At 45.1% G+C, this 18,422-nt stretch overlaps 1 protein-coding gene and 1 non-coding gene across 2 annotated transcripts; both read right to left on the bottom strand.

Annotated features, from left to right (window-relative positions):
• Positions 1 to 1,620: 1,620 nt before the first annotated feature.
• LOC6547521 (general odorant-binding protein 56h) lies at positions 1,621 to 2,292 on the bottom strand. Its single transcript, XM_001974821.3, has 2 exons — positions 2,183 to 2,292; positions 1,621 to 2,121 (listed from the first exon to the last, which is right to left on the bottom strand). Exons 1-2 carry the CDS (start codon positions 2,234 to 2,236, stop codon positions 1,771 to 1,773), a joined length of 405 nt encoding a protein of 134 aa, XP_001974857.1. The 5' UTR covers positions 2,237 to 2,292; the 3' UTR covers positions 1,621 to 1,770.
• A 12,986-nt stretch (positions 2,293 to 15,278) lies between these two features.
• Trnak-cuu lies at positions 15,279 to 15,351 on the bottom strand. The gene has a single exon. It is a non-coding gene; the product is annotated as a tRNA-Lys (tRNA).
• Positions 15,352 to 18,422: the final 3,071 nt, after the last annotated feature.

An 18,422-nucleotide genomic window follows, 5' to 3' on the forward strand; every position in this document is an offset into this window, starting at 1 on the left:
CCAAGCCAGCCGGCTGAAACACAGGCAGCATTGTATCTGCAGATTGACTTAGCAATAAACTACACAGCCGCCACAATATTTTCCGAGCCACCGCAGTCGTCTTAGTCATCCAGTCACCACCGCCCGGCAATCCTTTCCAGGCCAATTCCACTGTAGCCAGCGACTCGCAACAATATCCCATTGAAAGGCAGCCTGCTCCATCATCATCCGTATCCATCTATCCCCACTCGGCTGGCCGGTGTCTTGGTAACTCCAAACAATGAACTCATAACTCAAGTGACACTTTTTAACTTGACTGCATTTCATCATGTGGTATGCACGTCTTGGAGCAGCCCGCTCCAAGTCTTGGTCGGTCCGCCTCTCGGCTCTTTTCCTGTTTCGTAGTCCAACAATATTCAAATTGAGTTTTCCAGTGCAACTGGGGAAGACCCCCAACTCCGGGCACCCCCACTGCCCCACTGCGTCTGCAACTGTAGTCATCCATCGCTGGAAAGTTTTTTGTTGCCTGGTATTTGTTAGTTGATAAAAGGCCAAGCCATTATATGCATGGCCGGGCTGCACAATTTGAAGTGGGTAAAATTTGTATGCATGTGGCTGTCATGGCAACGCCCCAAAGTCCAGGTCCCAACTACGACCCCAACTCCCTTTTTTAGTTCCAAACTCCGTCGCCATCTCCAACTGCGACCTTTCAATTCAAACAAGAAGCAGGGATTCTTTTTCAAATTGTCATTGCTGGGCTGGGTCCTTCAAAGAATTCTTGGCTTTCTCTTTCAGATTCTGTTGTCTCATGTCGCTGCTGACTTGTCAACCTGCCGGTCCCGTGGTTCCTCACTCTCACACCCAGCATACCCAAGTATCCCCATCTCTGCATCTCTGATGTCCAGGCATCGAAGCCACTCCGCTCCTCCGGCAAACAAGTGCAACGAACCGCGTTCGTCTTCCTCCAGTGCAGGCTGCTGCGGCGTTGATTTATGTATGGTTACATTGGCTCTCGATCCCATACAATCCCCGTTCGCCCCGATTTTCGCCATTAAGCGCAGCTCATATGTTACCCGAAAGGTACGTACGAGCATAGAACCAGTGCATATGGGTATGTATAAATGGAGGCAGAGGCGGGAGCGTCTCACACGTGAAATGATTTATTAGCGGTAATTGGTGTCACAGTGTTCCAAAGAAAAGGAAAGGATGCTCATCCCCACATCCCCACATCGCCACGTCCCGCATTCCGTCGGTTGCCAGGCACCCCCTTGTTTCGAACTTCTCTTTTAATTATCTTGATTTTAAACTTATTAAAATTGACAAATGATTTTCGTAGACTTGGCTCGAAGGAAACAGGTTGTCAATGACGGCTTCCCGGAATCTCGAGACTTGATAAATCACGGAATGTGGCAGCCAAGTCAACTCTTAACTCGGCCTTTTCCTCATTTCTGGTAGCTATTGGCTTATCATTCTGGGCTCCCCGATGATTTTTTCGATTTCGACCTGGGTTTTGGGCTAGGTCGCAATGGCTCGATGTGACGCAGCTGGTTAATTATCGATTGGTATGATTGGATTGGATTATGAAAGGCAATACCTGGTAATAAAAGAAACTCCTATATGATTGCATTATGGACGCAGTTGTTTTAGTTGAATTATTAGGATTTTGGGATTTTAATAAAAGTTACACTGACTTCTGCACTCGAAAGACATGCATCCTGTTATTATCTCTACAAATAAACTTCGAATCGGCTAAACGTGAACAAGTTTATTTTACAAAATGCCACCAAGCAATTAGTGATGTCCGGGAATGGCCTTGTGCTCCTTCAGGCACATGGTCACCTTGAAGGCCGTGTCGCAGTCGTTGGTTCCCTTGATGTCCTTGCAGGCATTCACTCCCGAGGAAATCTCGTCCATTTTGTCCTTGATCTGGGGCACATTCTTGAGGGTGTCGAGCATGGCCTGGGCATTGAACTGGCCGTTGGCGAAGTGGCCCTGCTTTTCCATCAGGCACTTGGTGTAGCACTTGAGGTTCTCCTGGGCATTGCTCTGCATCCCGCCGGCCATGAACGCCTTGAGATCGGCCTCGGTCACCTGGTTGGACTCCATGCACTGCTGCATTATTTGGCGGATGTCCGGATTACACTACGAAGACATTTCCATGGGTGAAAAACAAAATTCAGCGAACAGTGGGTGCATCCTTTACCTGTCCCATGGAGAAAAGAGCAGCCAGGGCAACACAGAAAAGAGTGAACTTCATTTTGAGTTATGTATTTGTTGAAGCTGTTCTGAATTCACTCGAAAGCACCGACTGTTGGTTATGTGGGTGAAACTTGCGGCTTTTATACCAGATCAGTCTGAATCAGAATCAAGGGAAATGCAATTAAGGCAATTAAACTTTTTGCGAGATGAATCAAAATTTGATTACGCACAATACGGACAATTACTCCACAACAAATTTCCCTTTTTCGATTGTAATTATATTCCATTATCAGTCCATTTGCCATTTGCGATGGGCAGTTGGGCCAGGAACTTGCTACACAAATCAGCAAAGTTAGTCGCAATTAGTTGCCGGCCCCACAACAAATCAATTATTCAGTTATTGTATTTGGATGCGGTCAGAGTTTGACAATTTTTGGCCTTTGTTTGAGCCATTCACACTCGCCCAATTGATTTGCATGCCATTTGTTCTGGCCTTTCTGCCCACTGCCGAATCCCCAATTGATATTTCAGAAGGCTTTTAATCTCACATAATAACAGCAATATATTAGAGGATGCTGCCATCGGACGAAGGCCGGCGCAGAATAATTTACCAAATTAGCACAGGTCTAGAAACGAATTTGTAGTAAAGCGGTAATTATGAGCTTCACCATTTGTGAATCATTAAATTTGCTTGAAATGCAGTTGTATTAGTACTGTGCCTAAAATAGTTCAGTATCAGATAAGGTGCAATGCATTTAACTTTCTATGCTCTACTTCAGTCGATTAATTTTACAATTATTTAAAGTGCTTAATGATAATTTACGTGCAACAGATTTGTAATTATAAGGCCCCATAGTCGAAAACGTGAATTTAATTATACCATAAATTACAAAAACAACAGCTTATCATAATGTGTATAGTATCCTTTTGTAGTGCCAGAAGCAATTTATTTCAATGTGACAGCAATCAATACCTCAAAAGGTGATCCCATATATCTGCCCGTTCATCTGCAGACGTTTTTAATCGAACTTACAGATTGCTTAAGTCTACTGTGCATATCCATAACAATTAAACATCCATCAGTCCCCCACTCATGCTGAGATACAACAAACATTTGTTGGCCGAGTGGGAGCGAAGGGAATATACGAGCATAGAGATATAAAATAACTTGCATAATTCCAGGGGAAATTCAAATCAATAGACAAACAATAAGCTCGAGTTCGCAGGCCAACTGCCATTTACAGGAGGGCTGTGGAAGCCATGTTGACAGCACAAATAATTTATGCCTTTGTTATAGAGAGAAGAGCACCTGCCCAAGTCGAAAAAGGAGCCTGTTCTGTTCCGTGCTATGCCTGGAAACGCCCACTTTGGTCCTATGCCCCTCCATGTAAGTTGGATTTCCGTTTTTCGCCAAGAAACAAAAAGAGGAGTCCATGGCCGAAAGGACGCCGTTACCAAGTCGAAGCAAAGTGGTTGACAAAAGGCCGAGCGGTTGCAAAAGCGGAGAGGATTCGGCCACCACTGCTTGTCATTAGTCAGGCAGGATAAGCAAAAGGACATGGCCATAAAAAGGGCAATGCGATGGCGCCCGAGCAGGGACACTTGCTCAGACACAAGGTGTGTCTCTGTGTTCTCCGAATGAATTGCTGAGTAACCAGTAATGAAGTAAAACTGTTCAAGTCCTGAATGTGTCATTGTGGCACGGGGGGGCCGAGCTGGGGGGACGACAACCGAACACAATTCACTGTCAGTTGCATTGTTTTGACCTGATTTACATGCTCCAGCCATCCAGCCAGCCAGCCATCCAGCCAGCCAGCTCAACTGATATTAGGAATAGCCGAAGACCGTTCGGTGGACTTTTATAAATTACAAAGGCCACCGCACAAAGGCGATAGATGCAGAATGCCAGGATGGCTCAGCTCCAGCTGTCTGTCTCCTTTATATCCTTTCCCACTTGCCCACTTGCCCACTTTCCCCGGCTTTCCTCCTGCTTTTCCGGGCAGCAGACGACAACGATGACAGGACGAAACAAAGGCCAACGTTAATGAGCCAAGAGAATGGCGCTAGCCGTAGCAAACGTGGCTAAATAAAGAGCGGGGCAAATTGTAAGAAAGCAGAACTGTGTCACAATGTTTTGACAGGAGTTGGGGAAGAAGCCCAGAGGTCCTGGCCGAGCAGCTAGAGAAATGGAACAGGACAACACAGGACAACTCGGCTAGTTAAGCGGCCAAAGACAAAGTTGATAAAATTAGATTTGTATGGTAAATAGTTTGTGGGATGGCTGCCGACTGCCGACTGCCGAGTGGCGAGTGGCGGGGCAAAGTTTAATAAATGTATAAAATTAATTAGCCAGTTGAATGCTCATTAACAGACTCGAACTCTGACAACTCTGTTTCAGTCAGACTCCCGCTGGTATTCCGGGCTTTAAGGCCAGACTTTAAGCCAGGTTGGGCGGAATTGGAGGGGTCTCTATTTGGGCCCGGTTAGAGGCCAGGGCAGCTGTCAAGCTGCCTCAATTAATTCCCAGCAGCAGTCAGTCAATGAAATGCGCCGCTTCTATGTCCATCTGTTTTGGCATTTTCACACCTCCCGCCCGGAAATTTCCCTTCTAGCCTCGAATTCGATCTCCCACTGAGCCGAATAATGGGGAAAAAGGAAAAGTGAAATTCCCCCAAAAATGAATGTCGAATGTTGAATGTTGAATGTTGACCCTTCACAATTGCAAGCCGCATGAGTTCTTTGTTTGTTGCAACTTGCGTTTTACGGTTTTCGGGCTTTCGGGGTTTTGGGTTTTCGAATGCTGCACCAGCGGTTGTGCGTTGACCACAAAAGCCAAGGGCCCGAAACTGGGATGGGAATACGAAATCAAAATATATTTCGGACATTGTGGTAAAGTAATTGGATTTCGAGGCATTTATAATAATATTGGAAATTCAAAAAGGGGGGATTTTTCGAGGCACGGGCATGGGTGAGTGCATATAACCAGAGAGAAACCAAAGGAAATTTGAAAATAAATCCAGTAATGTGTCTGGAACAACAAGATCTACATCAAAATCGTAATGCAATTGTAAGCGGGGCTATGAGCGCTCTAAAGTCCGGATTTATTTTAGGAAAAACCAATTATAAGTACAGTACTTAATGCTATTAAGAGCAGTAAGAATCGATAACTACATTTGCAATTAAAAAGTTATTCCCTTTAAGCTTCCGAATTCCAGAAAAATTTAAGACCATTACTGTGTGACTGCTCTATTGGATGTAAAATTTGTGTAATTTGCACTCGTCCTTATTTTGGACAGCTATAATTGGAATCGGGACTCATGGCCCTTCAGTTCCATGGCCAATCAACTCCCCCACACACACACACACACTCGCATCCCAAAAGCAGATGAAGGGAAAAAATTCAAAATGCGAGAGCACTGAGTTATTGAAATTAAACATCAAATGTCACAGGCAGGCAGCAGCGCAGGCCAATTCGCTGTCTTCCTGAAAAGAGGACGCGACGCGACGCACAAAAGCACAAAGGACCTTCCACATGCAGCAGAATACCATCGGCAGGAGGTTTTTCTTTTTTCGTTTTTGGAAATATCGCTGCCTGACAAGTTGCCAGAGAGCGAGGCATTCGCATTTGTGTGGAAGTTTTAGGCAAAAATAAAGTCGAGGCAGACGCCGCCGAAGACAATTGCCCGAGCAAATGAAATCAAGCACAAGCAGCTCAAGGATGTAAGGCGGGCATGTGGGCTTCTACGTACGGGTGTGTGTGTTGCACACACACAAATACAATTTACATGCGTACGTGAGCCAGCGGCGGTTGGCAACCGGGAATCGCTAAGGGACAGCGGGCTGCACAGTGCGTCTCTGTGACATGTCCTTAGGATATTTGTATGCAAACATGGGCACAATGCGCTGAAATCGATATGCGGGCGCGCGGCTCCTTTACCCATACCGCCACCACAATTTCGAAGGAGGCTGCAGCTGAGCTGGCGGGCGGCTTAGACTCCGCTTCCATCTCCATCTGCGCCTTGGCCTGGCAGTTGACAGCCAGCAGTGCAGCGGCGCAATGAAATGAAAAATGGCGAGAAGGAGACGTCGGTGGCAACAACGCCTGCAGCTTCAAACTCGAGCTCGCAAAGGACACTGGGAAAAACTGGGAGCCTAAGCTCCAAAGTCGCACATACAGGACTTGCTAACCAAGGCGTTTTTTCGCTCAGTGCAGTCCTGTGTCTGAGCCCGCGGCGACAACGATGGCCCGCTGACAAGTCCTTCGTCGCAGTTGTGTGCGTGTGTTCGCCTGAATATGGACTGTGGATGGGTGAGACTGATATGCGATATTAGTTTGATCTATTGTGATTTCATGCAGGGATGCAGCGTTCCCTGGAAAATGTAAAAGCCCGCAAGAGGCAGCAGAAAAGTGCCAAATTGAAGATCATTTAATGCAGTTTGAACCAGCACGGTGGTCGAGAATCTCGAGTTCTCACTTCTCACGAGTTCTTCACTTGAGTGCCTGTGCAGCACATATTCAAACATTGATTTCCGTCAAATGAACAACTATATCAATCATTTTTCCAATAAGTCAGTTAATAACAGCTGTGCAGGTTGAACCACCTAATAATGGATTTTCACCCCGTATCACAGACGCCTGCCATCAATTTCAATAAGGAACATGAATTTGCCATTTTCCGTTGCAACACTTGGGAATTCCGGGCCAGAGTTGCTTGCGTCATTTTCGGAAGAGTTCTTGCCGCATCCCTGGTTTACTCGCTGCCTGATTACATCACAGGTCCTGTTGCTTGATTTGTTTTGCACACATTACCATCTGATTGTCTGCGCCACGTACTGCTGTTCTTTTTCCCCAGAAACCAGAACCCAGAACTCAGAACCCATAAGGCAAAACCCTCCCGCATTTGTGTCCCCATCGCCTACTTGGTATACTGCGAGTATCTCGTTATGCTGGTGCGTCACAGGCTTCTTTCTCGATTGTGCAACATTGATAAGCAATGTTGAACGGCGTCTTTGCCCTGTCGGCCCGGGAATTTTGGTGCGTGTGTCGCCAACACGCAGATGGCAATGCCAATGCCAATTGCGTAGCCTTCCTCCCCAGCGATAGCCATCAAATTAAGGCCGCCCAAATCAATGCAGATTCGGCAACAGATTGCAGATACCAGATACTGGTTCTCAAAGGCAGACTCTGCCTTCGCTTCTGCCGGTACCACCTCATTGTTTTAAGAGCCTAATTGCCAGGCTGTTGTTGCGGGCCTTCGCCTTCTACTTCTTCGTCTTCTTGGCCCCGAACAGGTGCAAATGGTTATGAAAGGTGGCCTGTATTTAACCCTTGCTACGAGTACGAAATGCAAATGAAAACTTTAAAATATGCCCAGCGCACAACGTACCATAGTTGGAGTTCAGTTACATGGCTGTAAAATATGTTTTCTTTTCGACCTGGTCCTGGTCCTGGTCCTTGTTTTATTGTATTTTTGGCTGTACAGTAGCAAATTGGTTACAAACACAGCTGTCGACCCTTACGTGGCCGTAAAGTACAAGACAAAGGGTTTTTTCATTCGGGTATCCAAAGGAAAATCGTTAGAAAGGGGCAGGGCCAGCACACGTGACCCCCGACGAATATGGCCAGGTCAATAATGCGGTAGCCAAACGTAAGGAATTTCGGGTCCGCATATGTGTGGTCGAATTAGAAGGACCCAAAGAGTATCTTCCCCATTTATCTGCATATGCGAGGAAACTATTCACATAGCCGTTTGAAATTCCAACGACGCCTAAGCTTTGCTGCGCTATATCACCTGGATTATTTGTTTTCATTGGGCGGATATCGGCTATCGATTGGCGGAACAGAGCCGAATATAAATATACAACAACAGTTGTTGAAATGCAGACAACTCCATGGAGACCCGCTGCAAAGGGGATCCCCGAACATCTGTTTGCGGCATACATATGCACATATGTACGTTATACGGATTTGTACATTCATCAACATTTCCTGAGGGCCAAGTCTGCTCACCAGGTCTCTGGAGCTGATTGCGAATTGCAAATCGATATGGCATGGGTAAAAACGTAAAAACCGCACGGTAGGAAATTTGAATAAAATGCAATAAGACAAACACACGTATGATAATTCAAGCCGGGCCAGCATCAACAACAGTGCATTCCCCTGCATCTCGACTGTCGGCACTTTGGGTCGCATGTCCTTCCCGCATCCGTGTGTATATATTCCCACCTATATATGTTAATTTACAGAAGTGTGTGTGTGCATGCAAAAATAACCAACGCAGCTCGTGCGTGTAAGCTCGTGATGATACACTAAAAACTACGCTGCTAAACAACTAAACCGCAAAACACGTCAAAATGATGCGGTTGCAAACTGATGCACAAACAAGTTCTCAAGTGCCCCCCCGACCCCTTCGAGGCCCTGCAAATGGGGACAAAGGGAAGGCTCAGTGGGGGGGACTGAAAAGGAAAGGACTCATGCACGGTACAATGAACCACTGCCGAAGTGGTTGACTGTTCAAGTGGCTCCCACTGCAAAAAGTTAGACAAATGTATCTGGGAGTAGTTTGCGATAGCAGGCTAAGTTGGCCCATCAATTAAGCCGAATCATCTGACCAGAAACTTAGTCTAACAAAAATTATTTTTGCTCATCACAAATACTGCGGCCCTCGATGAATTCTAAACAGAATTAACATTAACCAATCCCTGCCATTTAATCTTTAAGCTTTACATCTAAGAATCCCTTTTATATTATTACTTTCATACTTACAAAATCCTGAGCACCTTGAGCTGCCTGGGGCTTAGATCCCCTCGAGAAATGTTTTCCGGCCACTTACGCAATTCTGGGAGTTCAAAAACCTTGGGGGGCTGGCACTGAACTGGCAAATGCAACTGTCTGACCTTACTGCCTGTAAATTATGCATAGATGCATAATTTATAACTTATGCGTGGCTCGCCAACCCCCGAAACATTTTGCCCTGGCAAAGGAGATGCAGACGGAGACATGGACAGATGCACAGACAATGATTAGGCCACACACAAACCTATTATTAACGTGGCTGGCCCTGTGCACTGTCCGCCGTCCACTGTCCGTCCACTCGGGTGGACAATTGCAATTGCTTGGCAGTAATTTTCAATTTAATTATAGTAATACACCCCCGCACTCACTCGCACACTCACACAACACTCATACACACACTCACACTCGTCTTCGATGAGGGTTGGCTAAGTGCAGATTTGAGCGCATTTGCACTCGAGCCAAGTTTTACGGCCTGACTTTGCCGAGAGCTGTGAAGGATCTGCTCGCCGGGGCGTAAATCAAATGCAAATGTGCAGGGCCACAGTGCAGTGACAGTATTGTCCTGTCCGCTTGTCTGCGGCTTGTATTTCACCGAATTAATTATGAGAGGTGTGCGGGGAGCGGAGCACTTAAGCCAATGTCCCCAGAAACCCACTCCCCATTTGCAGCCGGAGATGCCCCATGACTTTGCCAGCAGTTCCGAGGCAGCCCAACTTTTAGTGCACCTCGTCGCACGTAGAGCCCGATGGACGAACATATCGAAATCTGCGATCAAGGTGAGCTGGGTGCAAAATATGCTCACGTAGGGAGTACGTGCTGTTGATTTGATGGTCAGTTAATTATTATTTTCTGTGTTCATAGCGTTGTGTTCCACACAGAATGGTTATTTTGGGATAGTGTCTGATCTGCTGTACATGCGGGGTTACCAAGTATCTGAGACTCATGCAAGAAACTGAATACAATATACACCACTTTGGAATGTGAAATGGGTCTAGAACAGTAGTAGAATCTACTTAGGAGCCCACCCAGCTATGCCGAAACTAATGCCCTGAATTACGGAGCATAACATCATGCAGAAATAATTTCCGCATATGATGGAAAAAGTTTCCGCCACGCCGTTCCAGTGTTAATTATCGCTGGGCAGGACCTAATCCATTCCAGAGCCTGCGCCAATGCTATTCCCATTGAGCCGCAGATGGATGCCGCCAAATTAGTTTGATGGCTCGGGCGGCGGCCTGTGGTTACTAAGGCCAATACATCCAGCTACAATGTCGTGTCGTAATCAGAGAGCGATGAAGTCGGCCAAATCGCTGGCGAATGTCCGATGGCCACGGCCAATATTAATCAATTCTATGTGGAGCGCAATGGAGCCAGCTCAATTCCTAACTGGTTATCCTCCGCGGCAACAACAAGTCGAAACTCATTTCGTGTTGCGACTTTTGATTATGATGATTATTACGCGTAATCGCCGCTACATGTGCTACATGCAGCGCCAATGCCCCGCCCCCCATCTACCATCTTCCATCCACATCCACATCCACATCCACGTCCACGTTCGCGGAGCTTATTGATGAGGTACGAAGCTGGCGTAGCCCCCTGGCCGAAAGTGCCCGGGACACCTGTGTGTATATTATTATTACACATCGGGCCATGGGCGGCGGAGGGGCCAGAAGGGGGCTACAAAGGGGAAAGGGCACGGGCAAGGGCAATGGGAATTGGACTGGGAATGAGTACAAGTTCGAGCCACGGCACGGGAATGGCCAGACTTTAAGCGAGATACACACGATGACGCTGTAAGTGAACACTAATGTGGGTCCAGGGCAGTCTACAATCGCGGTCAGCTGAATACAAAACCTAAATTTATTTAGCAATTTATTAACCTGAAATAAAGTGAAGAAACTCACATATTCCCAATCAATGTAAAGTCTCGTCAAATTTAATGTCAATTTTACTTATTGGTTTACCTTCATTACGATTACTTTATTTATCAGATGAAATTGATGAGATAAGGAAATTAAATAGAAAACATGAAAATGAATATGTATTGTATGTATAAAGGAAAAAATTCCGAAATACTCCTATATTCTCTTAGTATAATATGAGAGTATATTTTAAAAATGTGCGCTTTTAAAATGAATACAATGACTTGAGCGTGTTCCTTACAAAGAAAGAGTTCTGTAAATACCAAACCCTGAGTCTCATACATCTAAATAATGTTATTTCACCTTTTTCAGCAACATTATTCCATAAGATTCCAGCCGATGAATCGCTACTGTCCTTCCTAGCTGCGACTGCTACATGCAAGCTCGCGGGCCGGCTGACGTAACAACAAGTTAACAAGATAATGACAGTAGCGGCGGCTCACCGGACGAATCGACCGGCCTGGCCCCAGTCCGTGGAACCAACTCATCGTCTTCGTGGTCGTGGTCTTGGTCTTGGTCTTGGCCCCCGCGGTCCCCATTTTGGCCATGGAACGGACGTCCCGCTCTGTTATTTAGTGAAGGTAGGTGTGGACCGCCTCTGCGAGTGTGTGTGTGAGCCGGCTTTGAGTGACGGGCCATGAGCATAAGTGACTGATGGCCGGCGACGTCCAGGGACCAGCCCCTTCTCTCTCTTTCGTTCTTTTTGCCGGCCAAAGACCATAATCAAGTATGCTAAAAAGACGCGCTAACCAAAAGGAAATTGAAATGAAATATCTGCGTACAAGCAGTACACAGGAAAAAATGACAAGGGGCCCAAAAAATGTCAGTCTCTAAATCGCTTTTCTTTTTAAAATAATAAAAGTTTTAGTAATAATAGCAGATAAAGATATAAACTTAAATAGCTCAAACTAAATAAAAGGACATACGCCTTGCCAGTGTGCGTGGCTTTGCTGACAAAAGCACTCGTAATATCGAAATTTCTCTCTGTGCACCTATGTGTGTGCTTAATTGTATGGGTGACCGCGTTGAATCGTTCGCGTTCACTCTTTTGTGGTATTTCGCACCTGGAGCGGCGCTCGGCATGTTGAGCACACCGTCGTTAACACTTGAAACATTTTCCCCGCAGCCCCTGCCCCAGCTGCTGCCCCACCTGCCCCCAACCGCCCCCCCCTGCCAACCCTTTGAGTTGGCCAAGTTGAACGGCTGCTGCCTGTTTCGTGCTTCTCGTTCTTGTTGCCGACGCTGTTGCATTGCCAACAAGCTCATTAGTTTCATAATTAGCTTTCGTTATGCTCTTCGTGTATTAATTAGAAGTTATTGCTGCGGCCAGGCGCCGGACACGGAACCCACTCAGCACTCCGCCCCCGGAGTTCTGGGGAGTGGGAAAGGGGAGGTCAACTGCAAAAAAAAACCCTTTCCATCAAAAGCTGCACCAGAACGCCTGATTTTCCAGCTGCTTCGTTGCATTTTAAATCGCTTATCAAGCGGAGTTTCCCCTCGCCAGCTCTTGAAGGTTTTTTCTGCGCGTCTTTGTTCTTCGGGCACTATTTTTTCTATCTGCTTCTGCAGCTAATGCAGAGATAATGATGCTGTGGCTTTGATCGATTTGATAACAATTTAATTTCGAGTGCACGCTCAAGGCTTTTTCCCCATTATTAAATCTTTTTTTGCCGCGGCCATTAAGCGGCATTGCGATGTGGTGTGCAAGGCACGTAGGCAGATTAGTCGATTTGCGATGCGGGCAGGGTGTGATTGCACTCGCGACTGCATTACATATTTGGTTAGATAATGGATAATGGCTCACTGTGATGACACTCTGATGTGAGGGCACAATAGGAAACCGTCCGTACAAGGCTGGCATAAATAAGCCCAAGAATTATAAGGTGCCTGCCCGGGAAAGCGTGAGTGTGAATCAAATGAACTCGTTCGGGCCAAATACGGACTTTGTTCATCGGAACGCTTATCACACTCTTGATTTATCTGTAGGTGTTGTGCAGAAATAATAATGGAGTTGTTTAGACATCACTCAAAGGAGTCAACCACCTTTACACGCCTGATGCTGCTTGCCTGATTTGCTACAAACTTGTTTTAAGTTTTACGTGAACTAAAAAATGTGTTAAAAAATGTGCAAGATGCAACAAGGAACTGCATTACTTACAAGCTACAAAATGTGGAAGATGCAACAGTATACAGCAATTAGCTACAGAGTTTTGAGCCTCAACATTATTAATCTTACGTTGATTGATGCTTGAGCCCAGGGTCGTAGCCCGTTCAATTTAGCGCAAATCTCGCATAATAAACACAACATATCTGCAATGAACGCGGAGTGAGAGGCTGACAAACGAACAATGAAAAACGAAGCAAAAGCGGCTAAAAATGCTGAGTAAACCTTATTAAAAAGGGATAACGGCGCACGAGCAGCGCTAATGACAACGCTCATGGACTCGGAAGGAGGTTGGGTATTCGGATGGGGTTGGGTTGAATAAACGGATGGATGGATGGATGGATGGTTGGCTGGATGGTTGGATGAGATGGTTTGGGATGGGATGGATTGGGTGTGTGGGCTGCATGGTTGGCGCAAACACACACGTCACTCAGCCACGACATCCTTCCGGCGCGGTCTGGTCCTGGGCTTAACGCTGTTAATGACCAAGGGCAACAACTGGGGTATAGCCCTCAACCTCGGCCGAGAAATATGGCCACCTTCCCCGACCCGGCTCCGTCTACCCCGCCTCCGTCCTCAAGCGTTTTCATTACGTGTGCTCATGAGCAATTGATGCTGCAATGTCATACGTCAGCAGAAGGTGAGCCAAATCAGTATTGCGACTACGAAAGGGTTGTGCTGATAAAAACACTGCAAGAAATTCCAGTTCTTGGGCATAATTAATAAAACGCGAAAGACAAAACCCTATGTCAATATATCATTAGGCAATTCCAAAAATGTTAGATTCTGTAAAGACGATTTGATCAAAACATTCGGTATGCTTCTAAAATATTTGAATGGCTTCACATTTTGATAACGTTCCTTTTATTGTCATAATTAATTTTTTTCCTGTATACCTATCAGAGGGGATTAATATGTGAAAAAACATTTTGCCGAACGGCAAATCATGTAATCGGAATGGATTTCCACCGTTTGACCTCTGTAAAACGGCTCACGGCCCCGTGGAAAGGGGTTATTTTCAATAACGTGTAAAAAGTGCTGCATAATGTTTATTTGCCCGAGCCGAGAAAATTTATGTGTTCCTGGACGTCGGCTGCCAGGGGTATTAAAAACTTTTACTCAAGAAAATTGCGTCCAAAGGGTTGGAACCTGGACATGGGACAAGGATTCAGTACTCGGGATGGCATCCCTGCTGCGGATAAATCTGCGTGGCCAATGCAACTTAATTAAATTCCCAAATACTTGCGCTTCCCGGGAATTATGATGCAAAATGTTCTGCCGTTAATTACAAAATTGTAAAGCGCAAAGTTCAAACTGCAATTTGTATTCATTTGTAAACCTCCGTCGCCGTCGCCGTCGCCTTCGCAGTTGCCACTGCCATTAAAATGGGTAAGCCCCCCTGGCGAAATTATAAATTAATGCGGGCAGGCGGCTGGCAGCTGTCTGTTGTCCCTCCATCACGGCGGACACCTCGCCGTAGAGCCCCGCCCACAATGCCTACTCCCACTTCCACTCCCATTCCCAAACCCAAACCCATTCCCATTCCCATTCCCATTACCGCAGAGCAGTCACCCACATAATTTAAATGCATTTCCTTGTGCGCATTAATTTCCTAAGCTTTTTGCATTCGAAAATCCCACACAAAACTGCGTTCAATGTAATCCCATGAGCTTTAAAGTCACGTGTATGCCCGCCGCCTCTGCCTTTGGCAATTCTGGCCCCTTTCCTGTGCGAGGGGGCGTGGCACGCACAATAAAAGCTGGCTGGGATTTGATGCTGTATTCGCATGTAATAAATGTATTTGTTTATCCCACTCTAATTTTACTGCAAGCTGAAAATATTTCATGGTACATGCGAAAAAATTTTAGGAAGGCTTCTCTATTTGCTTTTCAGCCCGCTTTGTGTGAAGTTTTTGTTAAATTCATAAATTGTCCTGCGGCTGGTTGAAAAGCGCCAGATGCGAAAGGGTCCTCCATTTTGGGGCACTTTTTGAATTTTTCATGCGCCTTTCAACAGCTGCGGATTTATGCATGCTCGTTTTTGTGCTACTTCAACAATGGCTTTCACTTGCAAACATCCTACAAATATTTGTCAGCCAAATTAATTTAATACAAACTACAAAATTCGACAAATATTACATTTCAAAAACGCCGGAAGCTTGTTGTGATGGACAACAGGCAATTGTGGCAAACAATCGGGAACAAAAAAAAAGTTATTTCGCCCAACGTGGGGCTCGAACCCACGACCCTGAGATTAAGAGTCTCATGCTCTACCGACTGAGCTAGCCGGGCACATGATGGTTTGCCGCAAATGGCGCAGAAGAACTCAGAGGTTCTGCGGTAGGGATGATTTGGTATAGCTCGACCAGATGTTTACATTTTAGCCCCTACATATACATATGTATGTACATATCTATAATAGCAACAAAACAGTATTCATAACTTCTTAAGGCTTGCCATAAACTATAGAAACTGTGGAGTTTAGCTTACTTTTTTATGTTTAGCATTCAATTTTTACATTTACATTATTATTTTATTATTATCACAATCATAAATAAACGAACGCACAGAAAGTCAGTGTTTATGCAAGCAACACACACATTTCTATGTAGGTGTAGATATGTTTGATATATAGATATATCTTATTACATGATAAACACGTGGAATTTTAAAAAGGCATGATTACAAATGATACAAAGCAACTCGTTCTTAAAATAAATATCCACGAGGTATAGAAACACACAGAGGAGACTGCGCGCTCTTTATCATTAGTCGTCCTATTACGCATCTTGCCCGACTAGCCCAGTTGGTAGAGCATGAGACTCTAACTCTCAAAGTCGCGTATTCAAGCCCCACGTAGGCCAATCCCATATTTTGTTATTATTTAATAATGACCAATGTTTTTTTTTCAAATCGGAAACACAAGCTTAATTTATTCAAGCCATTTTTAAACATCTTTTTTGCAACAATACTAGCTTCTACGATTTCAATATAGCATGGTATAATATTAATTGTAATATTTTCCTTACGGTTTCAGTTCCAAATTCTAGCTATATAGACTTTTTTATATTTCTACATCCAGACATTTTGTCTACTCATTTACAAGGCTATGGCATTTTGAAATTCCTCAGTTTCATTCATCAGCACATCTCGCCGGCCAAGTCTCGTCAGAAGTATCATTAGATTTTGGTTCCGTTTCTCACAGAAGAACATACATGGCATTCCATGCGTAGGAAAAAGGTTATTCATAATCATTTGTTACGCTTAATTGTTGTCTTTGCGGTTTACCTCATGGCTGCTTTTGTGTGCTGACCGCAAATTGATTTTAAATTCATTTCCCAGCCTCGGCCTGTGGGGCGGCAAATAACAAAAGCCGGAACGGGTACTCTGGCTCTGAGAATTTTTGATTATTGTCATTATTGAGGCACAACTAGAAATGGAAACATTTAAGAACGGATTGTGTGGCATAAGAATATTTCCCACCATGCGGCTCAACTGTGGCCTACAGCTTCCCCCGTTTATGACTATTTGCTGTTTATTTTTGTGAAATTTAAATCCGCACGCGTTCTCTCCTTCGGCCTGGCTGCTGCTGGTTTATTATCCTTTTGCCGGCACTTTTTTATGAGTTAAGCCAGACGCGGCTTATCTATGTGACAATGCGGTAGGCACCACGAGCAAAATGGTAATGGTTTTCGGGGAGTGTGTGGCAACGCCTTTATTGCCAGGCCTACCAGCCCAGCCACCCAGGATATACCGTCGCCCTTCGCTTCATTCATAAATAAATTAAATAAAAATATTTTTTCAAGCCCGCAAGCCATGCAACAATAACAAATAAGCGGAGCGGGGATAAAGAACTCGACGAAACTCAACCGGCGGCAAGAAATCTGCATAATGAAGCGTAATACGCAAATGGTGTGGAGTTGTGATTGGGCCGGATTCCGCAAATTGAGGTAGGCGGAAGGTGAAGGAGCGCAGAGTTTAATACCGCTGATGAGCCCTTTATGCAGTCCAAATCCGCGAATCTGAGGTAGCTGATGTGAAGGAACTTAAAGCCTTCATTTTGAAGGAACCATGTGTTCTAATCGAAACCTAAGGGACTTTAAAAAAATGGAGACTCCTGTTGTAATTATTTTAAAACAAGTTGCATCCCTACCATGTCGCACCTAAACAGAACTCTTTTAATAACAGGGCTTTATAATTCTTTTTTTAGATCCGCAACAAGCGCATGTTTCCATAATGGCCACTCAAAATCACGTCCTTAGAATCGAGCACCCCCGCCTGAAGTTATTAAAAGATTTGTGGCGCCCAGGGTGGAGGTCAAGGGGAAGCACCCTATATGAATGAATCAACTCCGGAACTCCCCCATTTCAAATCCATTGGCGATATTGGCCAGTCGGATTCGGCACGCCTCTTTGGCAGCATTTTGTTTGGGCGTGTTAAAAGTTAAAATAAATCAAACAGCCATAAATTTGCCGCTTTTGGCAATATGTGGGGAATTCGATACGTTCATCAAATGTAAAAGGGTTCAAGCGATGCGTTTGCTATCTATCAATAAATGTCTCTATATACGAGTATGTGCGGGCCAGACGCCCCCTCACATATTTTATCGTCGGCAGGACAGCGCCAGGACCCAAACGATACGCATCCTTTTACCATCCTATAGATTCCAACTCTGTCTGTCTGTCTGTCTGGGCCGGAAAGAATGGGTATCACCCAAAGTGGAGCAGCTTATGAAAAATATGGCGCAAAGGGGTTAAATGACGTATGCATTGCAGCCATTTCTCTTATTCTCCGAGCAACTGACTGTTCATTTGCCTGCCGATGTCTTAGTTACCCAAAGCGGAAGCTCCAAATTTATCATTGCCCGTCCTGTCGACTGTGTTTGCATTTTATGAGTGGCCAAAAGGTTTCGAAAATATGTATTTTGGGCACACAAAAAATGTGATCAATAACGCTTGAGGTGGAATAGGACTCTGTGTGGGAAAACAAATGTGCAGTCATTTTCGGGTGAGGGAAAGTTTGATCTGGTCCAAAGTGAAATAGAATGATGGGTTAAGTGGAAAGGGAAAGGATAGTAAACTGTGCCTGCAAAAGCTCCGATTAAGTCTGGTTTTCACTGGGACGGAGAATGCCGAGTCCCTGGACTAAACGAATGTAATTTGCTTCACCTCTCAACTGTGAGTTATTTTTGGTCTGATTAATGCCGGCAATTGGCAGAGATATTTCATTTAAATTATCCATGAGCAGTAAATAGAAGTAGTCGCTTCGAGGAACCATGGACAGTCCCCAGAGCACTAGGAAGCCACTCCAATAAAATATATTGTACGATTGTCTGATTATCAGCACAACCGCAAAACAATTTA

This window comes from Drosophila erecta, unplaced genomic scaffold, assembly GCF_003286155.1.
Source record: "Drosophila erecta strain 14021-0224.00,06,07 unplaced genomic scaffold, DereRS2 tig00000092-arrow-pilon, whole genome shotgun sequence".
NCBI classification, from domain to species: Eukaryota; Metazoa; Arthropoda; class Insecta; order Diptera; family Drosophilidae; genus Drosophila; species Drosophila erecta.